Source organism: Papaver somniferum, chromosome 5 (genome assembly GCF_003573695.1).
Source record: "Papaver somniferum cultivar HN1 chromosome 5, ASM357369v1, whole genome shotgun sequence".
NCBI classification, from domain to species: Eukaryota; Viridiplantae; Streptophyta; class Magnoliopsida; order Ranunculales; family Papaveraceae; genus Papaver; species Papaver somniferum.
The window spans coordinates 208,001,603-208,026,191 of NC_039362.1; the positions used below are offsets into that span (position 1 = coordinate 208,001,603).

General features: G+C 37.6%; 3 protein-coding genes across 7 annotated transcripts; 1 reads left to right on the forward strand and 2 right to left on the reverse strand.

The window, feature by feature from the left end:
• The first annotated feature begins 1,473 nt into the window (after positions 1-1,473).
• Positions 1,474-5,693, forward strand: LOC113284458 (cellulose synthase-like protein D3). 3 transcript variants are annotated; one of them, XR_003328153.1, is made up of 5 exons: positions 1,474-1,739; positions 1,818-2,348; positions 2,635-3,445; positions 3,634-5,557; positions 5,657-5,693. XR_003328153.1 is itself a non-coding variant. In XM_026533917.1 (4 exons), the coding sequence occupies exons 2-4, from the start codon at positions 1,864-1,866 to the stop codon at positions 5,386-5,388; spliced, it is 3,051 nt and encodes a 1,016-aa protein (XP_026389702.1). In that variant the 5' UTR covers positions 1,474-1,739; positions 1,818-1,863; the 3' UTR covers positions 5,389-5,646. The 3 variants fall into 3 exon arrangements, 2 of the variants coding, with proteins under 2 accessions (XP_026389702.1, XP_026389703.1); XM_026533917.1 differs by lacking the exon at positions 5,657-5,693 and having other exon boundaries at positions 3,634-5,646; XM_026533918.1 differs by lacking the exon at positions 5,657-5,693 and having other exon boundaries at positions 1,837-2,348; positions 3,634-5,646.
• A 286-nt stretch (positions 5,694-5,979) lies between these two features.
• On the reverse strand, positions 5,980-7,953 carry LOC113278501. Of its 3 annotated transcripts, none has more exons than XM_026527325.1 (2): positions 7,820-7,953; positions 5,980-7,145 (listed from the first exon to the last, which is right to left on the reverse strand). In XM_026527325.1, exon 2 carries the CDS (start codon positions 6,880-6,882, stop codon positions 6,280-6,282), a length of 603 nt encoding a protein of 200 aa, XP_026383110.1. In that variant the 5' UTR covers positions 6,883-7,145; positions 7,820-7,953; the 3' UTR covers positions 5,980-6,279. The 3 variants fall into 3 exon arrangements, with proteins under 3 accessions (XP_026383110.1, XP_026383108.1, XP_026383109.1); XM_026527323.1 differs by having other exon boundaries at positions 5,980-7,305; XM_026527324.1 differs by having other exon boundaries at positions 5,980-7,345.
• A 523-nt stretch (positions 7,954-8,476) lies between these two features.
• LOC113284459 (helicase-like transcription factor CHR28) lies at positions 8,477-14,002 on the reverse strand. The gene is made up of 8 exons (XM_026533919.1): positions 12,103-14,002; positions 11,775-11,846; positions 11,596-11,673; positions 10,772-11,501; positions 10,134-10,486; positions 9,386-9,868; positions 9,036-9,245; positions 8,477-8,918 (listed from the first exon to the last, which is right to left on the reverse strand). The coding sequence occupies exons 1-8, from the start codon at positions 13,864-13,866 to the stop codon at positions 8,808-8,810; spliced, it is 3,801 nt and encodes a 1,266-aa protein (XP_026389704.1). The 5' UTR covers positions 13,867-14,002; the 3' UTR covers positions 8,477-8,807.
• Positions 14,003-24,589: the final 10,587 nt, after the last annotated feature.

Genomic DNA, 24,589 nt, shown 5'->3' on the forward strand with positions numbered 1-24,589 from the left:
AACTCCAAACCCTTTACTAAGATATTTTGGTTAATGGCAAAAATGCACTTTTTCAATTAGTTATTAATAATTAAGTGAATTTAGTTAATTGATTATTAGTGTTAGATTAGATTAGTGTTGGATGGGGGAAATTAAAGATCATACGAGAGGAAAGAATGAGAACGAGAGTTTTGAATTAGTTTTTTCAAAAACTAGGTTTAGAGATTCTTATATTTTAGAGGAATGCGGATCTTTAATTCGTGAAGTAAAGAAAGTATTCGTTAGTCTTAATAATTCAGTAATGAGTGATTTGTGAAAACGAAAACATTTTGAAGGTCGGAAAATCGACAAGTAATTATAGGTTCGAGTAGGAAAATAAGAGTACAGGTAGCCGAACACCCTCTATAATGGAGTTTTGAACAGGTTCAGCTTGAAAAACATAAGTATAGGTAGACGAACATCCTCTTGGTGTGTGGACTAGGTCCGTCTGAGAGAACTAAAGAAAAACTATCCTAATTTCCATTTTGTATTTAACATAGTTATGTTCGGCAATGTCGAGTCCACCATGTTCTTAGCAGAACCTAAGATAAAACTAAAACATACATTTGCACAAGGTTCGGTTACGATTTTTTTCTCTTCGAAATAGCCGAATGTGCATTTACATAAGGTTCGACTAGGAATTCTTTTCTCTTGAAATATATGGCTGGACATTTACATAAGGTTCAACTAGGAAAATAGAAGGTTCATCTAGGAGTTTTTTTTCTTTTCATCATAGACGAATTGTTCTTCATCTCCATTAGGTTCACTAGTTCGACTAGGCTTTTCTGCAACTTCAATTTTTATGATTATTACTCAATTTATCAGTCGCAAACGTATAAATAAGACATGTTTAGTCGGAAAATATGTTCTAACGTATAAATTTTTAATGTTTGGATTTAAAACGATTATGAAAAATAAAAAGGGACTGAACAGAGAAAAAAAAAAGAATTCGGTTAAAAGAAGAAAAAAATGTTTCATGTCTATGATTCAAGACTTTTAAAAATTAAGACACCCCTCATCACCCAATTATAAATGGAAGAATCATTAAAGGGTCCCCTCAAAAACTGAGCGATCCCTAACAAAATCGTTCGGGCCATTGACAAGTACAGCCTGGTAATGTTTTGTAGTGCAGCCCACTCACTTTTGAAGGTGCGCAACACGTCATGCATAACTTTGCACGACGCTGTTGAAAGGAAACTGAAACGTCACTTCCGGAAAAACCAAACCTTGTTGGAAGTTACATGCCCTCAAGTAGACAGACCAACATATATGTGCTCGAGAGTTTGTCGTTCTTGGCAAATCGAGACGAGGAATGGGCAGCACATTCTTCACATCAGCATAATATGAAAGTGTCAACGCGTCTCTCTACCTACGTTTTAATTCTTTAAAAAATCTTCTATTTAAATCCACAACTGAAGGAAATAAAAAAAAAAAAAAAAAAATTAGAAAGTTTTGCAGTTGCCGGAGAGCCTGTATTGTTTGAATATTTCAAGTGCGCTTCATATTAGATTTTTGAAAACGAAGGCTTGAAGAAGTCAGCTACTTGGACTATAGTAGCTAGCGTCTTATGATCATGAATGAAGAAGATTCGATGACTTAGTCTATTTCACGAAAAGTTGCCATCTCATACAAGTTCTCTGAAAAGTTCTCTTAAAATTCCGCGTAATGTCATGAAGAAGATTTGATATTCCAAGTAGAACTTCACCAAGAAAGAAAATCCGGTAAGTTAGCTAGGAAGTGTTACATCGATGATGAAGCTAGATATACTCTGTTTTTGATAAATTTGCTGAATTTTGCAGGTTTTGAGTCCATCATTAGTCGCCGGATTTTCAAGAATCAAAGAAAATGAATGGTAACGGTAGACCGCCTATCCCACAACAACCAAGTGTAACATTTGGTAGAAGAACATTATCAGGAAGGTATGTTAATTACTCAAGAGATGATTTAGATAGCGAGATCGGAAACAGCGAGCTTGGGAACCCAGACTATTTAAATTATGCAGTTCATATAGACGGAGATGGTACTGCACGGAGGCAAGTTTCCATGCAGTCAGGTGGAGGAGAAGAAGAAGAAGGTGGTAAAATAGGACGGGAGATGTCTGTGTTGATGAGAAGTCAAACTGGCGATAATTTCGACCATAATCAATGGTTGTTTGAAACAAAAGGAACATATGGGTATGGAAACGCTACATGGCCAAAAGAGGAGGATGATGAGGAGGAGGATGGTGTTGGTGGTGGTGCTCATCATGACCCTAAGGATCTTGCTGTCAAACCATGGAAGCCACTTACAAGGAAATTGAATATCCCAGCTTCTGTTCTCAGTCCATATAGGTACATATAATATATATTTCATTTTCATAATATTTCCAAATACTTATTTTTAATTTGTGAATTATGTTAATTCGAAGTTTTAACCCATAACATTGGATTAAGAACGAAAAAAATACTAAAAAATTATTATCTGGTCGCAAATTCCGAATAACTCACTTTATGTGGGACAGAATGAAAATAGCGGATACTATCCCGTTTCGTTTAGTTTGTTCTGTTGTTATATATGCCTCTTGATTTGTAATGTGTCATTTTTAACTAACCCTTTCTGCAATAAACTTCTGGATAGGTTGCTAATTGCTGTGCGAGTAGTGGTTCTGGCGCTGTTTCTCCAGTGGAGAATTCAGAACCCAAATACTGAAGCCATTTGGTTATGGGGAATGTCCATTGTCTGTGAGCTGTGGTTTGCATTCTCTTGGCTACTTGACCAGCTTCCTAAGCTCTGCCCCATCAACCGTTCCACGGATCTTGCCGTTCTGAAAGAAAAGTTTGAAACACCTACAATCACCAATCCCACTGGAAAATCTGACTTGCCCGGGATTGATATTTTTGTTTCTACTGCGGATCCAGAGAAGGAGCCTCCTCTTGTCACAGCAAACACTATTCTCTCCATCCTTGCTACTGATTACCCAGTTGAAAAGCTTGCTTGTTACGTTTCTGATGATGGAGGCGCCTTACTAACCTTTGAGTCCATGGCAGAAGCTGCAAGTTTTGCCAGCATGTGGGTTCCATTTTGCCGCAAGCATAATATCGAGCCCAGAAATCCCGAATCGTATTTTAGTTTGAAGAAGGATCCTTTCAAGAATAAGAAGCGCCAAGATTTCGTCAAGGACCGAAGATTGATGAAGCGTGAGTATGACGAGTTTAAGGTTAGGACCAATGCGTTACCTGAATCTATTCGCCGCCGCTCTGATGCATATCATGCTAGGGAAGAGATCAAGGCTATAAAGCTCCAGAGACAGAACAGAAATGATGATGAGCTTGTTGAAAGTGTCAAGATTCCAAAAGCCACTTGGATGGCAGACGGAACCCATTGGGCTGGCACTTGGATGGTCTCTGGATCTAACCACTCTAAGGGTGATCATGCAGGAATTGTTCAGGTAAAATTTCGTGCTGATGACAAGTTTCGAACTCAGGTGATTGGTATCATCACCTAATGATTTGACAAGTTTCGAACTCAGGTCATTGGTATCATCACCTAATGATTTTACCACTGTATATCAACATTTTACGATCCAGTTTCACTCTTCTTTAGCCTATTTTTCTGACAAAAACCATCCAACTGCAGGTTATGTTGAAGCCTCCCAGTGATGAACCACTACGTGGAAGTGTAGACGATGCTAACATCCTCGATTTTACTGAAGTCGACATCCGCCTTCCTACACTGGTCTATGTTTCCCGTGAGAAGCGCCCTGGCTACGACCACAACAAGAAAGCTGGTGCCATGAATGCCCTTGTGAGAGCCTCTGCCGTTATGTCCAACGGTCCCTTCATCCTCAACCTTGACTGTGATCATTACATTTACAACTCGCAAGCAATGAGGGAAGGCATGTGCTTCATGATGGACCGTGGAGGTGAACGCATATGTTACGTTCAGTTCCCACAGAGGTTTGAAGGTATCGACCCGAACGATCGATATGCCAACCACAATACTGTCTTCTTCGATGTGAATATGCGAGCACTCGATGGTCTTCAGGGCCCTGTTTATGTCGGCACTGGTTGCCTATTCCGCAGAATTGCACTTTACGGGTTCGACCCTCCCCGGTCAAAGGAACGTGTTAATGGTTGCATGAGCTGGTGCTTTCCTCGTAAAAAGAAGACTTCCAAGCACTCTGAAGAGCAGCGAGCTCTTAGGATGGGCGACGATGATGAGGATGATGAGATGAGCAGCCAATTGCTTCCAAAGAGGTTTGGCAATTCGACTTTCCTTCTTGATTCAATACCAGTTGCAGAATATCAAGGCCGTCCCCTTGCGGATCACCCATCCGTGGAACATGGTCGGCCTTCTGGTGCACTCACTCTTCCAAGAGAACCTCTGGATGCACCCACAGTTGCAGAAGCAATCAGTGTTATCTCTTGCTGGTACGAAGACAAAACCGAGTGGGGTGACCGTGTTGGATGGATTTACGGCTCTGTTACAGAAGATGTGGTGACTGGGTACCGTATGCACAACCGAGGATGGAAATCAATCTATTGTGTGACGAAACGTGATGCTTTCCGTGGAACAGCGCCTATCAACCTTACAGACAGGCTTCATCAGGTCCTCAGGTGGGCGACTGGTTCAGTTGAAATCTTCTTCTCTCGTAACAACGCCTTCCTCGCGAGCTCGAAGATGAAGTTCTTGCAGAGGATTGCGTATCTGAATGTAGGAATTTACCCATTCACTTCCTTCTTCCTCATCGTCTACTGCTTCTTACCAGCTTTATCACTTTTCTCTGGTCAATTCATTGTTCAGTCACTTAGCGTTGTTTTCCTGTCATACCTTCTTACTATCACCATTACACTTTGCCTTCTCGCCATTCTGGAGATCAAGTGGTCAGGGATTGAACTTGAAGAGTGGTGGAGAAATGAACAGTTCTGGCTGATTGGTGGAACAAGTGCACATTTTGCTGCAGTTATCCAAGGTTTACTTAAAGTGGTGGCTGGGATTGAGATTTCTTTCACCTTGACATCAAAATCTGGTGCAGATGATATAGATGATGAATTTGCTGATCTTTACGTTGTAAAATGGACGTCTCTTATGATACCACCTATAGTCATAATGATGACCAACTTGATAGCAATCGCAGTAGGATTCTGCAGGACCATTTACGCAGCTGTACCACAATGGAGTCGTCTTATTGGTGGTGTGTTTTTCAGTTTCTGGGTCCTTGCACATCTTTACCCTTTCGCAAAAGGTTTAATGGGAAGAAGAGGAAGGACGCCCACTATCGTCTTTGTCTGGTCAGGTCTCGTTGCTATTACCATTTCTCTTCTTTGGGTTGCTATTAAGCCCCCGGAAGGCGCGACTGAGATCGGAGGAGGATCCTTCAAATTTCCTTGATTGACTCATTCATCCATTTGTTTCATCAACAACATTCAAGCTTTTCATTCAGGCCCAGAATTTAGTTATGCCTAAATTACAAACATTGGCACATACAAGATACCAATTACACACCGATCACAGATGCACATAACGGCCTGTCTCTTATTTTTCATCATCATACAACACGGTAAAGACCGTTGTTCCCTTTCCAGTTGTTAGCAAATTTTGTTTTGGAAACCCAACTGTAATGAAATTCTGATTTTTTTAAGTTTTCATTTTCAATCAGTCAGTAGTCATCGTCCTTGCAGAAAAAGAAAAACACAACAACCAACTGTTAGCTAAGATCTTATCTACATAATCATGTATGAATCAAGAAGTCACCTGACTAGTTCCGAATTACCTTAAGCCATTTACCTTAAGATGTCTGGTATGAATGTGAAAATGTAAATCTTACCAGGTTTCGGACAGTGGATGTCTCAGCAGCTAGCACCAGTTAAATCAAGAGCAATATCCATGCCAGAATTTCCAGATCCAAGTCTTGGCATACTTAGCTCCATATTTATTATAATCAGTAGACAATATATGAAAAAAGAAGGAAAATTTGCATCTGTAATGTGATATTATTTAGAGCCAGTACACAGTTGATCAGTAATTCAAAGACAAACCAGGACTGTAATATGTCAATCATTAACATATCCAAAATAAAAACATAAAGTGGATAAATATATAGAACCCCTTTGCAGAAGGAGACTCACAGTCAAGAAGAACTACCCATGTTCTGACATGGTATATAGATAAAACTGCACAAAACGTAAACTTCAACTTAATTTGTTCATCTGATATTCAACAATGAAGGTGAACTCAAATGAAGCCCTTACAGAAGGAGCAGATCACCATTTTCATTGCAGTCTACTTCACCATTTTGACTGCAGTTAATTCCTTTTTCTGGAACACCCAACGCTGCTGTGATTGGTAAAACCGTGTACCTTTATAAGCATCTTCATAAAGAATCATTTTAAGCTCATCCTCAAATTCTTCCGGTGTGATAATCTCAGTCTTGGATTTACCTGATAGCGGAGACTTCTTTGCAAGCTGTCTTGCCAGAAGAATTGCAGCTTTATTTGAGCTTGAGCAAACAGTGTTAACAGAAAAAGTACGAGATTTGCAGATTATCTTAGAGCGCTTATCTATAATCCTCTTGAGCAGGGGAAACATAACGTCAAAACCCTTGTCCGAGACAGGGATAGCACGTCTCAAACACGTCTTGCAAGCGCCGCATTGGTTAGGAAAACGACCATCAGCTCGCTGAAAAATCTGGCGAATGTAACAATCAATTGAGGAGTTGCACATCAGTTCAAGATCATATATTCCATGTTCCAATGCAAGTGCAAGGCCAGCATCCACCCCATCCAACACATGATAGTAATCAGAAACTCCTCTGGGTTGAACAGAAGCAGATGCAATTACTGGCTTTCCACAAGGATCACGCACAATAACACCGTAACCTCCCATTCTGGTTTTCTTATTGTAAAAGCCATATATGTTTAGATAGTGATACCCCTTCTGCTCTTGCCATTTTTTAAAGACCAAGAACCTATCCAATCCTCCATTTTTGGGATGTTGCTATACTCTTCAACTGGGATGAGGCTCTACTCACAATAGGATGATTCGCTTTCAGATAACAATTCAGGCTCGGGGTCAGCTTTATGGCAGCGATCACCTTCACAGCGGCGACCCCTGGCTTTATCCTCGGCTCCATTATCTTTATAACTCTCCTGCGAAAGTGGGATGAAGCTATTGTCATACCCACAGAAGGATGACTCACTGTCTTTAGATTCAATGGCAGCAAGCTCCTCATACTCCTCTAGGTGATAATCAATTAGAGAGCTATTAGATAAGTTTTCTTTATCATCATCTTCTCCTCCTCCATAGCCACTGTGATGCATAACCCCTCACAAATCACAAATAATACCAACTATAGCCAAATTAAACTAGTGTCTGAATCAAAAGAATCTGACTGACATAAATCTAATTCGAATGTAAGTTTCCCGGGATCATGAAGATAACTAAGATGAAGTGGAGACTGACTCATCTATCAAAACAATCTGGCCTAAAAGGCTATGCTTAAATGTAAATCTAACACAGGACAGACTCAGTCAGATAAGTCAGACACAGGACCATCAAAACAATTCAAGAACTCCAATGTGTGTTTTCTGGAATGATGAAGACACACTCAGACAGATGAGTCAGACCCAAGCACCAACTTTCAGGAGACTCAGCATGTCCATGTTTTAGACAATTTAAAGCAGAACCCATGTTTCAGAAATCAAATTCAAGCCTAATTAGCTATGATTTTTACAGAACCTAGCTAGGTCTAATGGCATCAAACAAGACTAGACACATTAAGTCAATCACAAAATTAATTAAACAGAAAGTCAAAAAATTTTACCTTGTTAACGACATGGCTACAGTTGATCAAAATCCAAGCCCTAAAAACCCTTATTCCACCCTTCAAAACAAAAATTCGTTTGAATTCAAAGTTTGTATGAATTCGTTTATATAGGAGAGACCTAAATCCAACGGTTAAGAATTTACCCTGAATATTATAGAATCATAAAAACTTACTTCTTTTACTTTTACTCCAACTCGGTAGTGAATCGTCCTGATTTTTACCCCGACACGGTTGCGAACACGTGAAAAAATGTTATTAGTGGGCCGTGCTAAAAGGCCTCCGTTCCGACTACACGAAAAGAGGGCTCATACAATACCATTGCCTTTGTATGTGTCTGTGATGTAGTGGATGGTGCACTCGTGGAAAAAAATAATATCAAATTGGATATTTGTTTTCCTTGGATTGTAAGAAGAAAAAAAAATCATCTTAGAGCTATTCTTGTCATTGTCATTTAATCAGTTTAAGCACTTGCAAATGTAAAAGAAAAGAAAAACCAAAAAAATGGCATTGCAGTTTGTACTGGTTGCACTATTCAACAACTTGTGGTCTTTGTATCACCAGAGAGACAGAAATAGTAAAGCTGAGGTACTGGACATCAAGGAAAAAGAAGAAAAAATTGCATCCGTAAACACCGACATTCAAAAAATTCTTAGAGAGCTTTAGTTACCAGGAAAGTTAACAGAATCTGAGATTATTTACAATGAACTTGCCTTGAAGTTGCATGAGTTGGTGTGGATTAGACTACCTAGTAGCTAATGCTAATGAAGGATTTACAAAATTACTTAACATCAAGTCTGGTTCAAGCATGGAACCAGAGGATTTCTCTACAGTTGCTTTTATAGACAAAAAAAAAAAAGTTCAGCAGCAACTTGCAAACCTGTGTTATGTTCAGTTTTCACAAACACCATCTCACTGCTGGGTGACCGTTTCAAAAGAAGAAGCAAAATAGACATGGTGAGCAGAGAGATAGATGAGTTGACCATCTTTAGACCCTGAAGCCGAATAGAAATCTGAGATCATCAACTGTAAGCCGAGCAGCGGATCCCCCAAATTTACCATCCCCAAAGACAGATGCAACCAATTCCCTCTTTTCTTCCTGCAAAAATGTTTGGATAAAAAATAAATTTTAAACAGTTTCTGTAGTTCATGCATGTCCAGGAGATACCATTAAGTGAAAGATAAAATGGAAGGCTGAGTAGAACATATATCTTACCTGGAGCTTGAATATTCTATCCTCCACCGTTTCACTAACTGCTAATCTTGAAACAGTGACAGGACGAGTCTGGCCTAACCTATGAGCTCGATCAATGGCCTGATCTTCAGTAGTTGGATTCCACCAAGGATCCAAAAGAATAACATGACATGCAGCAACCAAGTTTAGGCCTAAGTTTCCTGCTTTTAGTGACATCAAAATGACATTCACCTGCAATAAAATCTCATTTAGGCAAGTTAACAAATATAGGTAGAATGTTGGAGAGTATAATGAATTTCAAAAGCACATTGAAAAAATATGGAATACGTAAGCAGCTGTATACTTGAGAACAGTTTTCACACTTTATGTACCTCAGGATTAGAAACAAAATCTTTCACAGCCTTGTCTCTTAAAGCCAGTGTCATTGTTCCATCAAATCTCTTGAATTTTATACCAGACTCGTCCAGTGAAATCTCCATTAAGTCCAGCATACATGTCCACTGTGAGAAAACAATAGTCTTCACAGGGGTTGCAACGCTACCATCTCCAGAAGAAAGTGAAGATTTGCTATTGGACTTTAGAATCTCAAGAGCAGCTTTGATCTTGGAAGACTTGTATGAACGCTGTAGAACTGCAGAGTTCTCGATAACTTTCGAAGAACTTGTTGCCTTATTAGTAGGCTCAGAAGGAAAAAATCTGCTTATAGTTGCCTTAGAATATACAAGATCAGAACGAAGATGGACCTTGCAATCGAATTCAGGGCACAAATTTCTAGCTCCCACTAAATGTTCAGCTACACACTGATGACAGAAGACGTGGCCACAAGTTGTAACAACAGCATCCTCAGGTGTGTCCTGGAAAAAAGGTATGAAGAATCAGAGAAGATAAGGGTCACATAATCCAATGTTCCTATGAAACATGCGCCATGGATGAGATTAGAAACATGACCAGAATAAAAGTATTGATATCCATCTTCCCATAAAATATTAAGGCTTTCCCTACAGTAGTTTTTGCAAGACACCCCTATGCAACTGGCAATACTGCCCTTCCCTTGAGCAGAAGATCATAAATGCACTTGCTTACAAATATCCATAAGTATGAGTTGAATTAGGCTCTTACCTTACATTTACCACATACTGCCGAAGAATCCTCCAATAAATTAAAGAATTTACACAGCGTATCCCTCGGGAGTTTCCTTGCCATCTCTAGAGAAGTCTTATCAACAGGTTTATGAGGTGGTTTATCAACAAGATAAGGGTGATCACAAGCCATGCGAAGATACAAAAGCAGCACCAGAATATTTGCGTAGTTTCGGTTAATTGTACCGGCTCTATCATATTCTTCGAACTGGGAGCTTGATCTTGCTTCTAGTTGTGAATAAAAGGACCGCTCCTCCGTAGACAACTCTACCTTCATCAAGGATATGGATTTGGTTGGTAAAGTAACAATTGGCTTCCCATCGATCAAGGTGTCTGTTAAAGAACAGTATAAATCATAAAGTTACAATAAAACTCTTATCAACAGACATTTCACATCGACAATACCTCATAGTGTTTATGCAGTACTTGCAAGGAACAAAAAAATGTAAATTAAATCATAAGTTTGTAATGCCCAGATACAGGTAAGTTTATGTATCTTCACAGACCAGCCTACAGTAAATAAGATGAGACATTAAACCAAATAAATAAAGGTAGCTGAATTATGACAGGTTGGCATAGACTAGCATGAACTGAATTATAGTTAGAATCAGAAGTCACCTTTCGTACGGCGTAGTAGTATGGTCTTCAAAACTACTTGAAGCTTCTTGTAACATCCGGTTCTGGACACGGACTTAAGCGAAGAACTAAACTTTGAATAGTAAGAATATGGATGGTATTTCAGAAATCTGAAGTAGCTGTAAAGATCATCAAGTTTGTTTTGTAAAGGAGTTCCAGACAAACACCATCTACTATTTGCTCGGAGACCACAGCAAGAGGTAGCTGACCGGGTTCTGTGGTTTTTTATGCACTGAGCTTCATCTAATATCACTCTGAGCCAGTACACCTTAGCTAGAGGATCACTTGTGCACCCTATCGAATAAATATCATTTTTTTTCTTACCATCTACTTCATCGCCAATTTCATCCTCCTGCTTTGGAAATGCATTGGCTACAACTGCATATGTCGTGAGAACCACATCATATTTTGCCAACTTAACATGATCCTTTGTCCTATTGCTTCCATGATAAACCAAAACAGAAAGTTTAGCACCATCTGCAACCTTGTCATCCAGTTCTTGGGCCCACTGGCAAAGGATACTAGTTGGACATACAATCAATGTACCTGCTTCTGGCCTCTTTATATAAAAACGATCAGCATAATTAGGAAACATATGCTGGTCATTACTTTCTCCAATTCCATGATCACTTTTGTCACCTGTTTTTGATTGCGACTTGATATACCTTTGATATTGTATAAGAGCAATCATGGATACAGTCTTACCAAGCCCCTGTCACATAAGTGCATGATGAGCTTACAAATGTATATCAGAAGTGAATTAGTACATTGTGCATTAGAAACTAGGTGAAGTATTAGTGTTGAACCTGATCATCTGCTAGAATTCCACCTAAACATGGCAGTTTTGTTGTCTCCCTGTGAACCATCCATGCCAAGGCTATTTTCTGTGGGATAAGTTAAATTATATACAGCTCTGATAATTGAGAGAAAAAGAAAAAACGTATTCATAGATTTTGAAGTGCTAGGAGAGATAAAAACAGCAGACCTGGTGTTTCAAGAGAGGAACAGTCAAAAGCCCATCGGGAAAATTAGCCTCTGCTTTTGGCTGAGAAAGATCCTGCGACAAACCAAGAAAAAAGCTCACCACATAACACTTTTGGAAACATAAACATAATCTTTACAATCTTTACAAGAAAGATTGCAATCCTTAACATGCTTAAACATTGCTAAAAAAAACTACTTTGAGATTTTAATTTTATCTCAAAAGTTATTTTGAGATAATATACAACATAGCACGAAACGAACTGTATCATATGCTAATGTTATCTTCGTCCTCAAAAGTTTGACAATAACAAAGAAGTGTCAGGAAATACCTCTACTGCTGCTTGAAATACTACTCTCTTATCATGTTCCGTATGATTTTCTCCAATTGCCGGATGATGTGCAGAATCATTAACACTTGCAGCGGGTGTACCAGAAAACTCCTTCTTTAGTGGGGAGGCAGATATAATCCTATTCACATTTTTATCGTAAAGAATCATAGCACCATCACGTTTTGTCTGTTTTTCTTCAGTTCCTGGATGATGTGCAGAATCATTAACACTTGCAGTGGGTGTACCAGCAAACTCCTTCTTTAGCGGGGAGGGAGATATGATCCTATTCACATATTTATCATAAAGAATCATAGCACCATCCCATTTTGTCTGTTTTTCTTTGGTTCCTGAATGATGTGCAGAATCATTAACACTTGCAGTTGGTGCACTAGCAAAATCCTTATTCGTCGAGGAGGAAGATATGATCCATTTTACATTTTCATCACGAAATAAAACACCACCACCACCTCTCTTACCTAACTGACTTTCCATATGAACTTTTTCATCCTTTACATTTGTCCTCAAAGGGTTATCACATCCACCATGAGTCACTGAACACTTTATACTTGTGTCAGAAGAACTAACAAGAGGCTCTTCAGTAACCAAAGTGGGATGTTGATGCCCATTCCCTTCGCGTTCATCCATAATAACATCCCTATCCACTCTCAAATGTAAACCATCCTTCACATTAACATTGCAATCACCAACATTTTCCCCAACAGAGGCATACCGATTCCCATGAATCTCAGGACTTTCCATATAAACTTTCTCGTCGGTTCCATTTGTCCCTACAGGGTTATCACATCCACCATGAGTCACTGCACGGTTTAAACTTGTGTCCCATGAATTAACAGGAGGCTCTTCAGTAACCAAAGTGGGATGTTGAATCCCATTCCCTTCATGTTCACCCATAATAACATCACCATCTACTCTCAAGCCTAAACCATCCTTCACATTAACATTGCAATCACCTACATTTTCCCCAACAGATGTATCCCGATTCCCATGAATCTCAGCACTCCCATAGCCAACACTATTCTGTCCAGAAAACCTCGCCGCATTACTCAACGTAGGCGGTACACTAACAGGTGCAAAAAGCCTACGCCGAGTCCTTTTGGAAGGAATCTTGCTAAAATCTTTACTAGACACCTCGACGCAATTCAAATCAACATTCTCATCAACTCTATTTTCACTAACCAGATCAGGAATTCTAGCAGCTGGTACTGGTACACTAACAGGTGCAAAAACCCTACGTCTAGTCCTTTTCGACGGAAGCTTACTGAAATCTTTACCAGACACCTCAATACAACCAGAATCAATATTCTCATCCATATTTTTATCAACTAACACAGGAATCGGATCATTCAACACATCAAAACTCGATATATCATTCAATTCCTTACTAGAAGGTGCAAAAATTCTACCTCGGGTTCTTTTAGACGGAAGATTTTCGAAATCTTTACCTGACACCTCAATGCAACTTGAATCAATGTTCATCGGTTGACGCCTTTGATCAGCCACCTTAGACGCATCACCTGTATAGACCTGAGACTTGTTTACGCGGCGGTGAAGATCAATAACGTCGGACGATTGTTGAAGCCATGGAAGTTTTTGAGATTGTGGATCAAGACCTACTGCATATGAAATTGTGGTTGGACATAATAGAATCGGATATGAAGAAGATTTGGGTGGTGAAAGAGGTTTGATTTCAGTTTCAGTTTCACTATCCGATGAAGATAGTATATAATGAACTACTTTTGCCATGGTGATTTTGATTTTGCCCTAATTCTTGTTTAAACATTCAATCTGGAGGTGATTTTGAAGTTTTGTTGAAATCGGATGAGTTTTGAAGATGAAAGTTGGGTGGAGAGTTTGTGATTTTGTAGGAGCCCTAATTTTGGGAAACCCCTCTGTGAAAGAGAGTAGTTGGTTTTTTCTTGGGGTTATAGAAAACAAATATAAGAGGGAAAGTTTCACGGGATCGGTTTCAAAAGGAGGAATTTACGCGCGCGGCCAATGAATTCTTTTCTGGCGCTTGGAACGGGAATTAGAGTTAAATCGGACGAACGGGGTTGTGGTTATGAGTCGTGGTTTCCTTTTTCTTCCGGTTACTTGGAATCTTTTCTTGACGGGCCAGAGTATCGAGGCCTTCTGAATAGCCTGTTTGAGTGTAATTCCTTTCTTGACGGGCCACAGTATCGAGGCCTCCTGGAACACTTGATTAATTTTTGAAGCAGGTTGCAGAAGTTGATTTTTGATTTTTAGAAGCAGAAAAAATCAGAAGTTAATTTGTGTGTATAATTTTAATTGACTTATCTAGAAACAGAAAGGTTAACTTTTTCTGAACAAAAAGCATTTTTTTTCTGATTTCTGCTTTTGGAATCCAAACATGCCACCAATTTTTGATCCACTTAAATATAAATTTGTATCACTCCAGTAGTTTGCTTTTTAACTTGAGGAAGCAAAAAAAATCAGAAATTAGTTTAGGTATTAAATTTCAGAATGATATGAACCGCCGAATTAGACAATATATTAAGCTCTAAAAAACCAAGGTGATACTCTTTGAGTTACACAAACACCAGCTATATTATTTGGGCTAAATGAAAACCATATCCAGGAAAAATGAAACAAAAACCCCAAATATTTTTAAATGTGCAAATTACATCCATTTCATTTTTCAAAAATACCCAGCCTACCATATTCTTTTTTTATTCTTCTCTGTGTGAGAGACTTATCGTCTCTCTCTTGCACCACCAACACCAGAAACTCCTCCTTCTCGCGCACCATCACCACCAAAATCAAAACCACGACCATTTCTCTGATCATTCACCAACCGTCTCCTTTGCTTCTTCCCCCGACACCACCACCAACAATACCTCCTTCCCATTCTCTTCATTTAGTTGTTGTGTAGAACTTAGGGTTTAAATTAATTGAAATGGAAAAAAAAAAAAAGAGGATATTGGATGATAATATGATAATTGTCGGAAGTAGCTGTTCGATATACTTCTAATCTCCTATAATTCATGCAACAATCTTTTCCTTCTCCGGTATCCACCCTCTCTCAGATTCAATTATGGGGTTTTCTTTCTTACTAATTTGTAGATTTCTTATCTAGGGTTCATCATTTCATACTTTAGTTGGTGAATTACCTTTACTGATTTGAAATCGGATAGTGTAATGTGACAAAGTTACAATTTTATGGTCAAAATTGGATCTCAGATTGAGATGGGTGATTTATCGATGAAGGAGATTAAATGGGTTATTATGGAACTGATGGTGGAATTGATTGCTGAAGTAGACAGAGATGTAGCTGAGATTTTGATGAATTTGGTTGATTGTTGTTGTTGAAATTCATGGGTTTGACAGAAAGAAGAGCAGTGATGTTTTATGATGGAAATTATAAAGAAAAGATGGTTTTGCTGGTGGATTTGATAGATTAGCAGCAACATCAGTGTGGGTATGGTGATGAATGTTGGAGCTGAAAAGATGGGTCAAATGGTGGTAATGAGTGATTGAAGTTGCAGTGGTCAAGTCGTGCCGGTAAATTCAGTTAAAGAATGAAGGGAATGAAATCATTGTTGTTGGTTGGTTCATGACTTAGATACATTTTGCAGTTGCTTCAAATGAAGGATACATGCAGTGAAGAAAATCACCTGCAATATGTTGGAACCCTTTTTGGTTTCATCAATTCTACTGTTAATTTGGAACCAAAATAGGTTGGAACCCTTTTGGGTTTCATCTTTGCTTTTCTAACTGTGCATTATTGAGTTGTCCAAGTATGTCGAAATTGGCTTGTGTTATGAATTGTTATTATGGCTTGTTACCATTGTGTCGAATGTCGCTCGCCAAAAAACGGTCCTTGGTGTGTTTCCTGTTATAGTTTAACATTTCGTTGTAATTAGAATTCTCCCTTGGAACATGAAAATGTTTCACGCCTTGAAATATATCAAAATTTTGAGTTTAAACCAAGCAGTGATACGACCTTTTTCCTTTTGGTTCCACCTGCAATATGTTGGTACCCTTTCTGGTTTCATGATTTTACTGCTACAATGGAACCAAAATATGTTGGAACCTTTTTTGGTTTCATCAAAAACATACATAACATTTTTTTAGTGGTTTATCCATCTTTTTTTTTGTCGGTAAAGAATTTGATGCTGGCGAGTTTCGAACTCGGGTCCCTGGTATCATCACCCAGAGACTTTACCACTGTACTACAGTGGTTTATCCATCAGGTTCATAGATTTCATCTTCTTATTCTTTCCACTAAATTATTCATTCACGAACGAGTTTACCTTCTTCCTCAAATGCTCATCTCTGACTAGAGTTACTTGCTCCATCATTTGTAGACCAAAAGTTACAGAAAGCTGCTCGGGAGTGGTCTACAATATCACATTCTTTATTCTCTTTAACTTGAAACAATCTGGTACTAAACGTGGACTTTGCTTGTCATATGTAATTAAAATCATCTTTACGGCTACCATTTTTTTCTTCAATTCCTCTTCCTTCATCACACCTTCATAGAATGATTTATAGAAATTATAAAATGGGCATGCAACAAGGGCCTTCATATGCTCTTTCTTATTTCATATTAAAGCCTTTATTTTAGGAGTCACCACACACAAATATGTCAATGAGCACCTAAAAAAATCTTCACGTCTTTTCCCTACAAAAAAAAACTGATTTTAACCAAAACAAGAATAAACTAACACTGCCAAACCAATACTGGTTTCATCAAAATGACCAGAATTAACCAACATCACTAAACCAGTATTGATGGAACCAAATTCGACAAGAGAAAAATGATGAAACCATTAATAAACACACCAACAGTTCAGGAGGAACCAAGTTCGACAAGGGGAAAATGATGAAACCAAACATGGTTTCATCAAAATTACCAGAATTAATCAACACACCAACAGTTCAGGTGGAACCAAATTCGACAAGGGAAAAATGATGAAACCAAAAATGGTTTCATCAAAACTACCAGAATTAATGCCTACGTGATTTCATCGAAAAAGACCAAAAAAATGAACACCATCACCACGGAGTTTGTACGATTCTTACCTTTTGGAGTTTTTTCATTGTTTTCTTTAACTTTTCATCTCTGTTTTTCTCTTGTTTAGTTTGCTTCTTCACCATTTTTTTGTTTGAGATGATTTAGGTCAGAAAATTGAGATTTAGGTCAGAATTAGTTTCATTGGTTGAAGTATGTAATCATTGAAGAAGAGAAGAACGGAAAATCGAAAATCGAAGGATGATTTTCGCTAGGGATGAAGACATGAAGAATTCGTAGATCTGATTTAGGTCACAATTGGTTTCATTGGTTGAAGTAAGTAATCATTGAATAAGAGAAGAAGAGAAGGGAAAATCGGAGGATGATTTTCGCTACCGATGAAGACAGAGAAAATGACTTTTTAGATCTGATTTTTTTCTTATGAAAAAGAACAAGAAAGAGATACGCGGTGGAACTAGAAGAAGATACGTGGGATGATTTGTAGAGTTGCTTTTGGGCTGAATAAGAATAGAGGGTAGTTTAGACAGTGAGAAAATTTTGGGGTTTTTTTTTACACCATTTGTTTTGTTGGAGTTTTCTTAAACGGATGGTGAACCCTTAGGGGTTGTAACGCGCGCGTTAATTAGACAACTCAAAAACCACCCCTCACATGAGGGTGGGCTCCACCCACTTGGAATTAGCAGGGGACCCATTTTTGGGCCCCATTATGTAAAGATTTGTGAGTGTGTAGTTTTTGTGTAGTTTAGTTTGGCGGTTCATAGAGAATGTTTGCTAAAATATTTATTGCGAGTGTGGATATCTGAAAAATTGAATCCTCGATTTCCTCTTTTGAGATTGTTAAACCACTTGGTCATCTTCGAGACAACAATGGTCAGTTGGAATCTGATATCAGACACCCATCAATAAAGTGATGATTTTGTTGGGGTCTGATATCAAACACCCAGCATTCGTCAGTTGGAATCTGGATGATGCAAGATTGTGACAATGACGTTATTGAATGGAGGTTCGTAGAACCTAGGTATGGATAGAAGACTATCATAAGTTCAAATTGAAAAAGTCTCTACATTGTCGGAGATGATAGAAAACTTAATGATAGATTATGATATTCCAGACTCTTTATCCTAGTATATTAACAAAAAAAAAAATGTTTCTCGTAAAGTCAGCTTATTCTTGGTTTGCAGAGGAGAATTTAATGGAGACTAAAAAGTTAAGCACTTGGTTAAGAGCTTGGTCGCACAAAGTGGGTTTCTTCTTGTGGAAGGTTTATTATAAAAAAAATTAGCTATCGTGGATATCCTTTATAAGAAACATAAGCTTTTGGTTAATGTTTTTTTGTTGTGCCGTCATGATAGAGAGATCACCGCCCATCTTCTTTTCTATTTCCCATTTTCTTATTCAGTTTGGAAACATTTTATGTCGAGTGCTAAAGTTGATTGGGTGATGCCTAATTGCATTGACCTTCTTATCAAAGGATGGAGAGTGAATAACCTATCCACTACTGGTAAATGTCTTTGGCATGTGCTGTCTTCAGCTATTTGTTGGTATGTTTGGAATTGTCGGAATAACATCGTTTTCAACAATGGGACGGTAAGCTTCACGACACTCATACAAAAAATAAAAACTCAATCATTCTTTTGGTGTAAAAACTTGAAATGTTTGAAAGGGATATGCCTTGATCAAGTCATTGCTAACTGGGATCTTTTTCTTTTTTCGAACTAAATTTTTGTTTTGTTCTTGAGTTTCTTTCTAAGGTGTATTAGGTTCTCTGGGGTCTGGGGAGGTTGAGCATGTTCTTCTTCTCCCTTGGGGTTGTTTTCCTTATTATTTTCCCGCTTACTCATCATAAGCTTCTTCAGTATACTTCTTTTTCCGAGTAAAAATAAACAAAAAATAAAGAAATGATTTTGCAACCATTTTAGTCACTAATTTCCACTGGCAATGTCAGTTAATGAAATTATACCAAATCTGAATATTATTCGACATTGGCTTTTTTGCTCGATTGTGTACCACCTTTAGTTTTAAAAAATCTGAAAAAGAGGGGGTCTAACAACCACACCCAATATTTCGATTAGGAAATCTGTAACTTCAATATATTTCCAAGAGAAACAACTAGATAGTCAGACTCAATCAAGGAAAATACATCCAAGAGTTATATCTCAATTTCTCAAATCAATCTCCAATCGAACAGATAGAAATTTGTGAGCCGGATTAATATGAGAAATAACTTGGATGGTATCAAAGACCAATATCCAAGTGCCAATCAATTTATATCAACAACCAAAGGTTGGATTATCTAATTGATTGAACTATGCGCAACCTGTGATATTTCAATTATATAAAAATATAATGCGCAAAAGAAATAACACAGACTCCAAAAATTTAGTTAACGAGGAAACCACCAATGCAGAAAACCCGGAACCTAGTCCAGATTTGAACACCACACTGTATTAAGCCGTTACATACTCTAGCCTACTACAAGTTAACTTCAGACTGGAGTGTAGTTGAGACCTAACCAATCTCACACTGATTAAGGTCCAGTCGCTCTCCTTACACCTCTGAATCCCAGCAGGACTCTATGCACTTGATTCTCTTAGCTGATCTCACCACAACTAAGAGTTGCTACGAACCGAAGTCGAATACTTGATAAACAAATCTGTCTCACATAAAAAAGTCTATTGAATAGATAAATCTGTCTCCCATAGAAATACCTACGAGTGTTTGTTCCGTCTTTTGATAAATCAAGGTGAACAAGAACAATTGATACACCGGACTTATATTCCGAAGAACAGCCTAGTAATATCAATCACCTCACAATGATCTTAATTGTATGGTATCGAAACAAGATATTGTGGAGTCACAAATGATGAGAAGAAGATGTTTGTGACTACTTTTTATCTTACCTATAGGAGATTGAATCTCGATCAAATCTTAGAGATGATAGTACTCAATACGATAGAAAAAAAGTAAAATCAGAACACGCAACTACAGAGAAAATAGTTGGGTCTGGCTTCAGAATCCCAATGAATTCTTCAAGTCGTTAACCTAAAACGGTTTTAGAAAAACCTAGGCTAAAGGAGAATCGACTCTAATCGCAACTAGTATCACACAAGAGGTGCGGGGATTAGGTTTCCTAGTTGCTAGAGTTCTCCCTCATATATTCTTCAAATCGGGGTTTGCAATCAATGTTACCTTCGTAACAAAGCATTCAATATTTACCGTTGGATGAAAACCTGATTAGATTCAAGCTAATATCTTTCAACTGTTAGATTGAACTTAGCTTGTTATACACAAATGAAATGTGCCTTCACTTGGATATGGGTAACCGTACCTAAACGTGTACACTTGGTTGGCTCAACAATAGTTAACCGAAGTTAGCCATATGAACACTTTAATATCAACCTTGTTCATCTTTATCACAACTAGTTCAAATGACTCAAATGAACTTAGTTATAGAGTTGTTCAGTTGTTTATATTATCATAGAAGTATAAAAGACATAATTGAAGCAAAATCGATTTTGATTCACTCGAATCAATTCATCAACATCATAGCCACGGTTTGCAAAAGATTGCATTCGTTATTATATAAATGCATTTGTTCACGAATAAACCGATTTTAGAACTTAACTCACTCAAGAATGCAAACAGGTACGCATACTTAGAATTCCGTACTTGATCTGTCCACCAGTATGCCAACGGGTACGCATATTGTCGTTCATGATCGAACTCAGTTGAATTAGTATGCAAACGGGTACGCATACTAAATTCCCGGACTTGAGTTGTTAAGCCAGTACGCGTACGGGTATGCATACTAACTCCCCAGACTTCAACTGTTAAACCAGTACGTATACGGGTATGCATATTATGGTTCCCGGACTTGGAGTAACATGCAACAGTTATCATACAAGTACGCATACTGTGTTATATCAAGTCAATGGTTAATTGTTTTAAACTCCATTTAAATCATTGAAACATTCTTAGAAGACGGGAATAGCTGTCTCACATAAACTATTAGCTTCGAAGCAATTTTCAAGTGATCAATAAATCAGTACAAAACATTCTGAGTCCACATCAAATGACTGTCACACATAAAGATGTTACCAGACAATTTTCACATGATCATCTTTTGACTTTCGTCAAGAATAAAAGATGAACTTGGGTAAAGCAAAAGCTTACCAACACATATTTCGAGAAATATGTAAGCGAGTTAAACTCAGCTCGAAATATCAAATGTGTATAAAATAAAGTATACATAGCTATACGACTTTTGTCTCAATAGGAGATAGAATAGAAATAGACTTCTGACTGATAGATGAGTTCAAGTCTCCACATACCTTTTGTTCATGAAGTTCCACAAGCTCCCCTTAGTAGTTATTCGTCTTCAATCAATGAATGCCATGAAGTCTAAAGCTCAACTACACATTCTATCATAATCCGAGACATAGATATAAATAGACTAGAAATCAAGACTTATAGTTTTGAAAACTAAACTTGACAAACATGCTTGAGATAGCAATGCTTGCGAGTTCGACCGAGCAGTTCTCTAACAATCTCCCCCTTTGTCAATTTTAGTGACAAAACTATCAATACATATGGATTACAAAATAAATAAACTTTGTAGATTCTCATCTAAATGCTTGATTTCCTTAGTTCTTCAACATTACTCAAAATCTTCGTCATTTCCAAGTACTCTAGTGATTCTGAACGTGTTCAACTCATCATCATAGTTGTTGAAGATCCGTAGCCATAACAATAAGAGAAAACTATTGTTCTCAATTATTGTTAAACAGTGTCATAGTATTATTACACAACATCAAAGTTCAATTATATCACAACTTTGACAATAATACTACGGTGATATGTATCACTCCCCCTAAGTGAATACTTCATCTCATAATGAAAACCACTCCCCTTACATAATGATCCGTAAACCATATGTATTTGTAGTGTGAACTACACAGTTATTCTCCCCGCTTTTGTCAATATAAATCGACAAAGGTACGAAAACAAATGGGATCATAATGAAATTCTCATAGAGATACTTGATGACTAAAAGAGAACATATCAACTTTTTTTCGATGATTTTACATAGTCGAAACTTAGTGTATTCATCAAGGAGTTACTTATGCAACCACACTCCCCACAAAGATTTGTCAATTAAGCACAAGTTCAATTAAGAACTCTCCTCGATAAAATCTCATTCCCTAAAGAACAACAAGAGCGGCCTTACTTATGCAAGAAAAGAAGGATTTGTTTGGACATTAACAAATCACATGAAAAATGAATTTGTATCCAGAATACTCAATTAAATTAACCACAAGAGATCCCATGATTAATTTAATAGGAAATGCTCAACATAAGAGAACTTACAAAGACGTACAGTACTTTCACATAGAAGTGGATCATAGAAAGATCAATACTACAGAATATTCAAAGATTCATTCTATATTTTAGCAATATTTTCATAATGATATCATAGACTTAATCTTTGCAAACTAAAAGTTCATTCTATTTTCCATAAATATTTGCATAATGACACATTAAACTTAATTTTTGACATATGTAGGACAATCATAGTTCATGAACGTAAACACACATATCCCATAATATTATTTGCAATATATGAAACCGATAAAGATTAATACTGCAAAATCAATCTCTTCCCTTAGAAGATAGAATCAATCTTTTTCGCACGGATTTACACCAAGAATGGATACCAAAGGCGTATAAAAATATTTTCTTAACAAAGAAGAACATACAAAGTCATTAAAGACCATGCATCATAGTTCACATAAGATGATTTTGAACATTCAAGAATCCTATAACAATGCGTACTATTGCCCATTCTTGAACTTCCTTCTTTGTGATTCACCAACATCGCTCTTGTTAAAGCTGCAAATGATATTACAAGAGAATTACTCCAAGAATCCAAGTGCCCAAGTCTAAGAGAAGTAGAACAAGTGCGACGAAACGGAGCAAAACACTCAAAAACAAGGGACGAGACAAATACCAACCTTAACTCATCCAAACTCATCACCATTTTTGAAGACAATTCAAAGAGAAAGATAATTCCAAAAGAATGAGGTCATTCCGAGTTCGGATGAAGAAGTTACGGCCAAAACAAGCTTTTTATCAAACACCAAAGACAGAAAAAGTTCGCATATGGGTTTGCAAACGGGATTTCGTGAACTAGAGTAGTTTTCAAACTGGTATGCGAACTGAAGTCCATGGATTTTAATTTTAAATGATGGTATGAATACCTGGTATGTGTACCATGAAGGACAAACATCCCGAACTATTATTTTCAAGCCTAAACCTTTAAGAAGCGTAAACAAAAATCAAGTTAGGTAGAAATGAACAATACGCAAGGTACATGGATCATTATAAGTAATTTAAGCAAAAAATAAAAGAAAATAAATCTTCCTCAAGTTTATAGACATACCTTTTTAGAGGAATACAATCGAATTCTATGGCCTTACCAAAGATTCAAAATCATACCTAACACAATATGTGAGCCTCAATTCTCATGCTTCCCTCACCGTATACATAGCAGGGCATTCCTTGGCGAGGATGCACTTACAACACAATCAAGTTGTGTTGAGGTGAAAAAGGTCTTGTTCACCAAAAGGGATTGAAATAAACTTTTTCGTAACTATGGATTTTTCACCATTAATAGTTTTTGGTTTATTCAGTTTCACTTTTGGATTATCATGAAAAAGATCGCTTTTAGAACCTTTCACATCCAAATCCATCTTTCCAAAGAACTTTTTGTTAGAGCATAGCTCGGTCAACCTCGCATGCGTTGCTATCTCAAGTATGTTTGTCAATGTTAGCGATCAAAACTATGAGTCTTGATTTCTAGCCTACATAGCTAAGTCTCGGACTAGGATATAAAAGTGTAGTTGATCTCAAGGACTTCATGGCGATTCAACGAAAATGAAGAAGATCTACACAAGGAACCGTGGAACTTCATCAACAAAAAGGTATGTGGAGACTTGAACTTATCTATCACTCATCTATTCTATCTCCTACTTCTTATGAGACAAAAGTCGTATGCTATATAGACTAGATCATACACACTTGACATTTCGAGATGAGCATTAATTTCTTATCTTTTATGTCGAAATCGTGTGTTGGTAAAGCGTTTCGCTTTGATCAAGTTTATCTTCACCTAGTGACGAAAGTCATAAAAAGTTTCAATCACTTTGAGAATTGCTCTGACGTGAATCGGTCTGTGAATAACGGCTATATAGCGTCCTCTGAGAATGTCTCAATGATTGAAATGAGAGTTTAGATTACATAACCATGTATTCCTTGAACCGAAGTTTTCTAACTTTGTTGATCAAGAGAAATCGGGAGAATTGTGGAATTGGCTTGCCAAGTCCGCGAACTGTCAGAAGTTCTCGACCGAGAATTTCTGCTGGATTTTCCAAAACTCGTTTGTGTGCTAAGTCTGCAAACTCAGACCGTGAACCC

Coding starts and splice junctions, on each gene's coding strand:
- LOC113284458 (XM_026533917.1), top strand. CDS start 1,864: ATGAATGGTAACGGTAGACCGCCTATCCCACAACAACCAAGTGTAACA. Junction 2,349..2,634: donor TCTGTTCTCAGTCCATATAG/GTACATATAATA, acceptor ACTTCTGGATAG/GTTGCTAATTGCTGTGCGAG. Junction 3,446..3,633: donor ATCATGCAGGAATTGTTCAG/GTAAAATTTCGT, acceptor ATCCAACTGCAG/GTTATGTTGAAGCCTCCCAG.
- LOC113278501 (XM_026527325.1), bottom strand. CDS start 6,882: ATGGGAGGTTACGGTGTTATTGTGCGTGATCCTTGTGGAAAGCCAGTA.
- LOC113284459 (XM_026533919.1), bottom strand. CDS start 13,866: ATGGCAAAAGTAGTTCATTATATACTATCTTCATCGGATAGTGAAACT. Junction 10,487..10,771: donor ACTACTACGCCGTACGAAAG/GTGACTTCTGAT, acceptor GTTCTTTAACAG/ACACCTTGATCGATGGGAAG. Junction 9,869..10,133: donor CAGTATGTGGTAAATGTAAG/GTAAGAGCCTAA, acceptor CCTTTTTTCCAG/GACACACCTGAGGATGCTGT.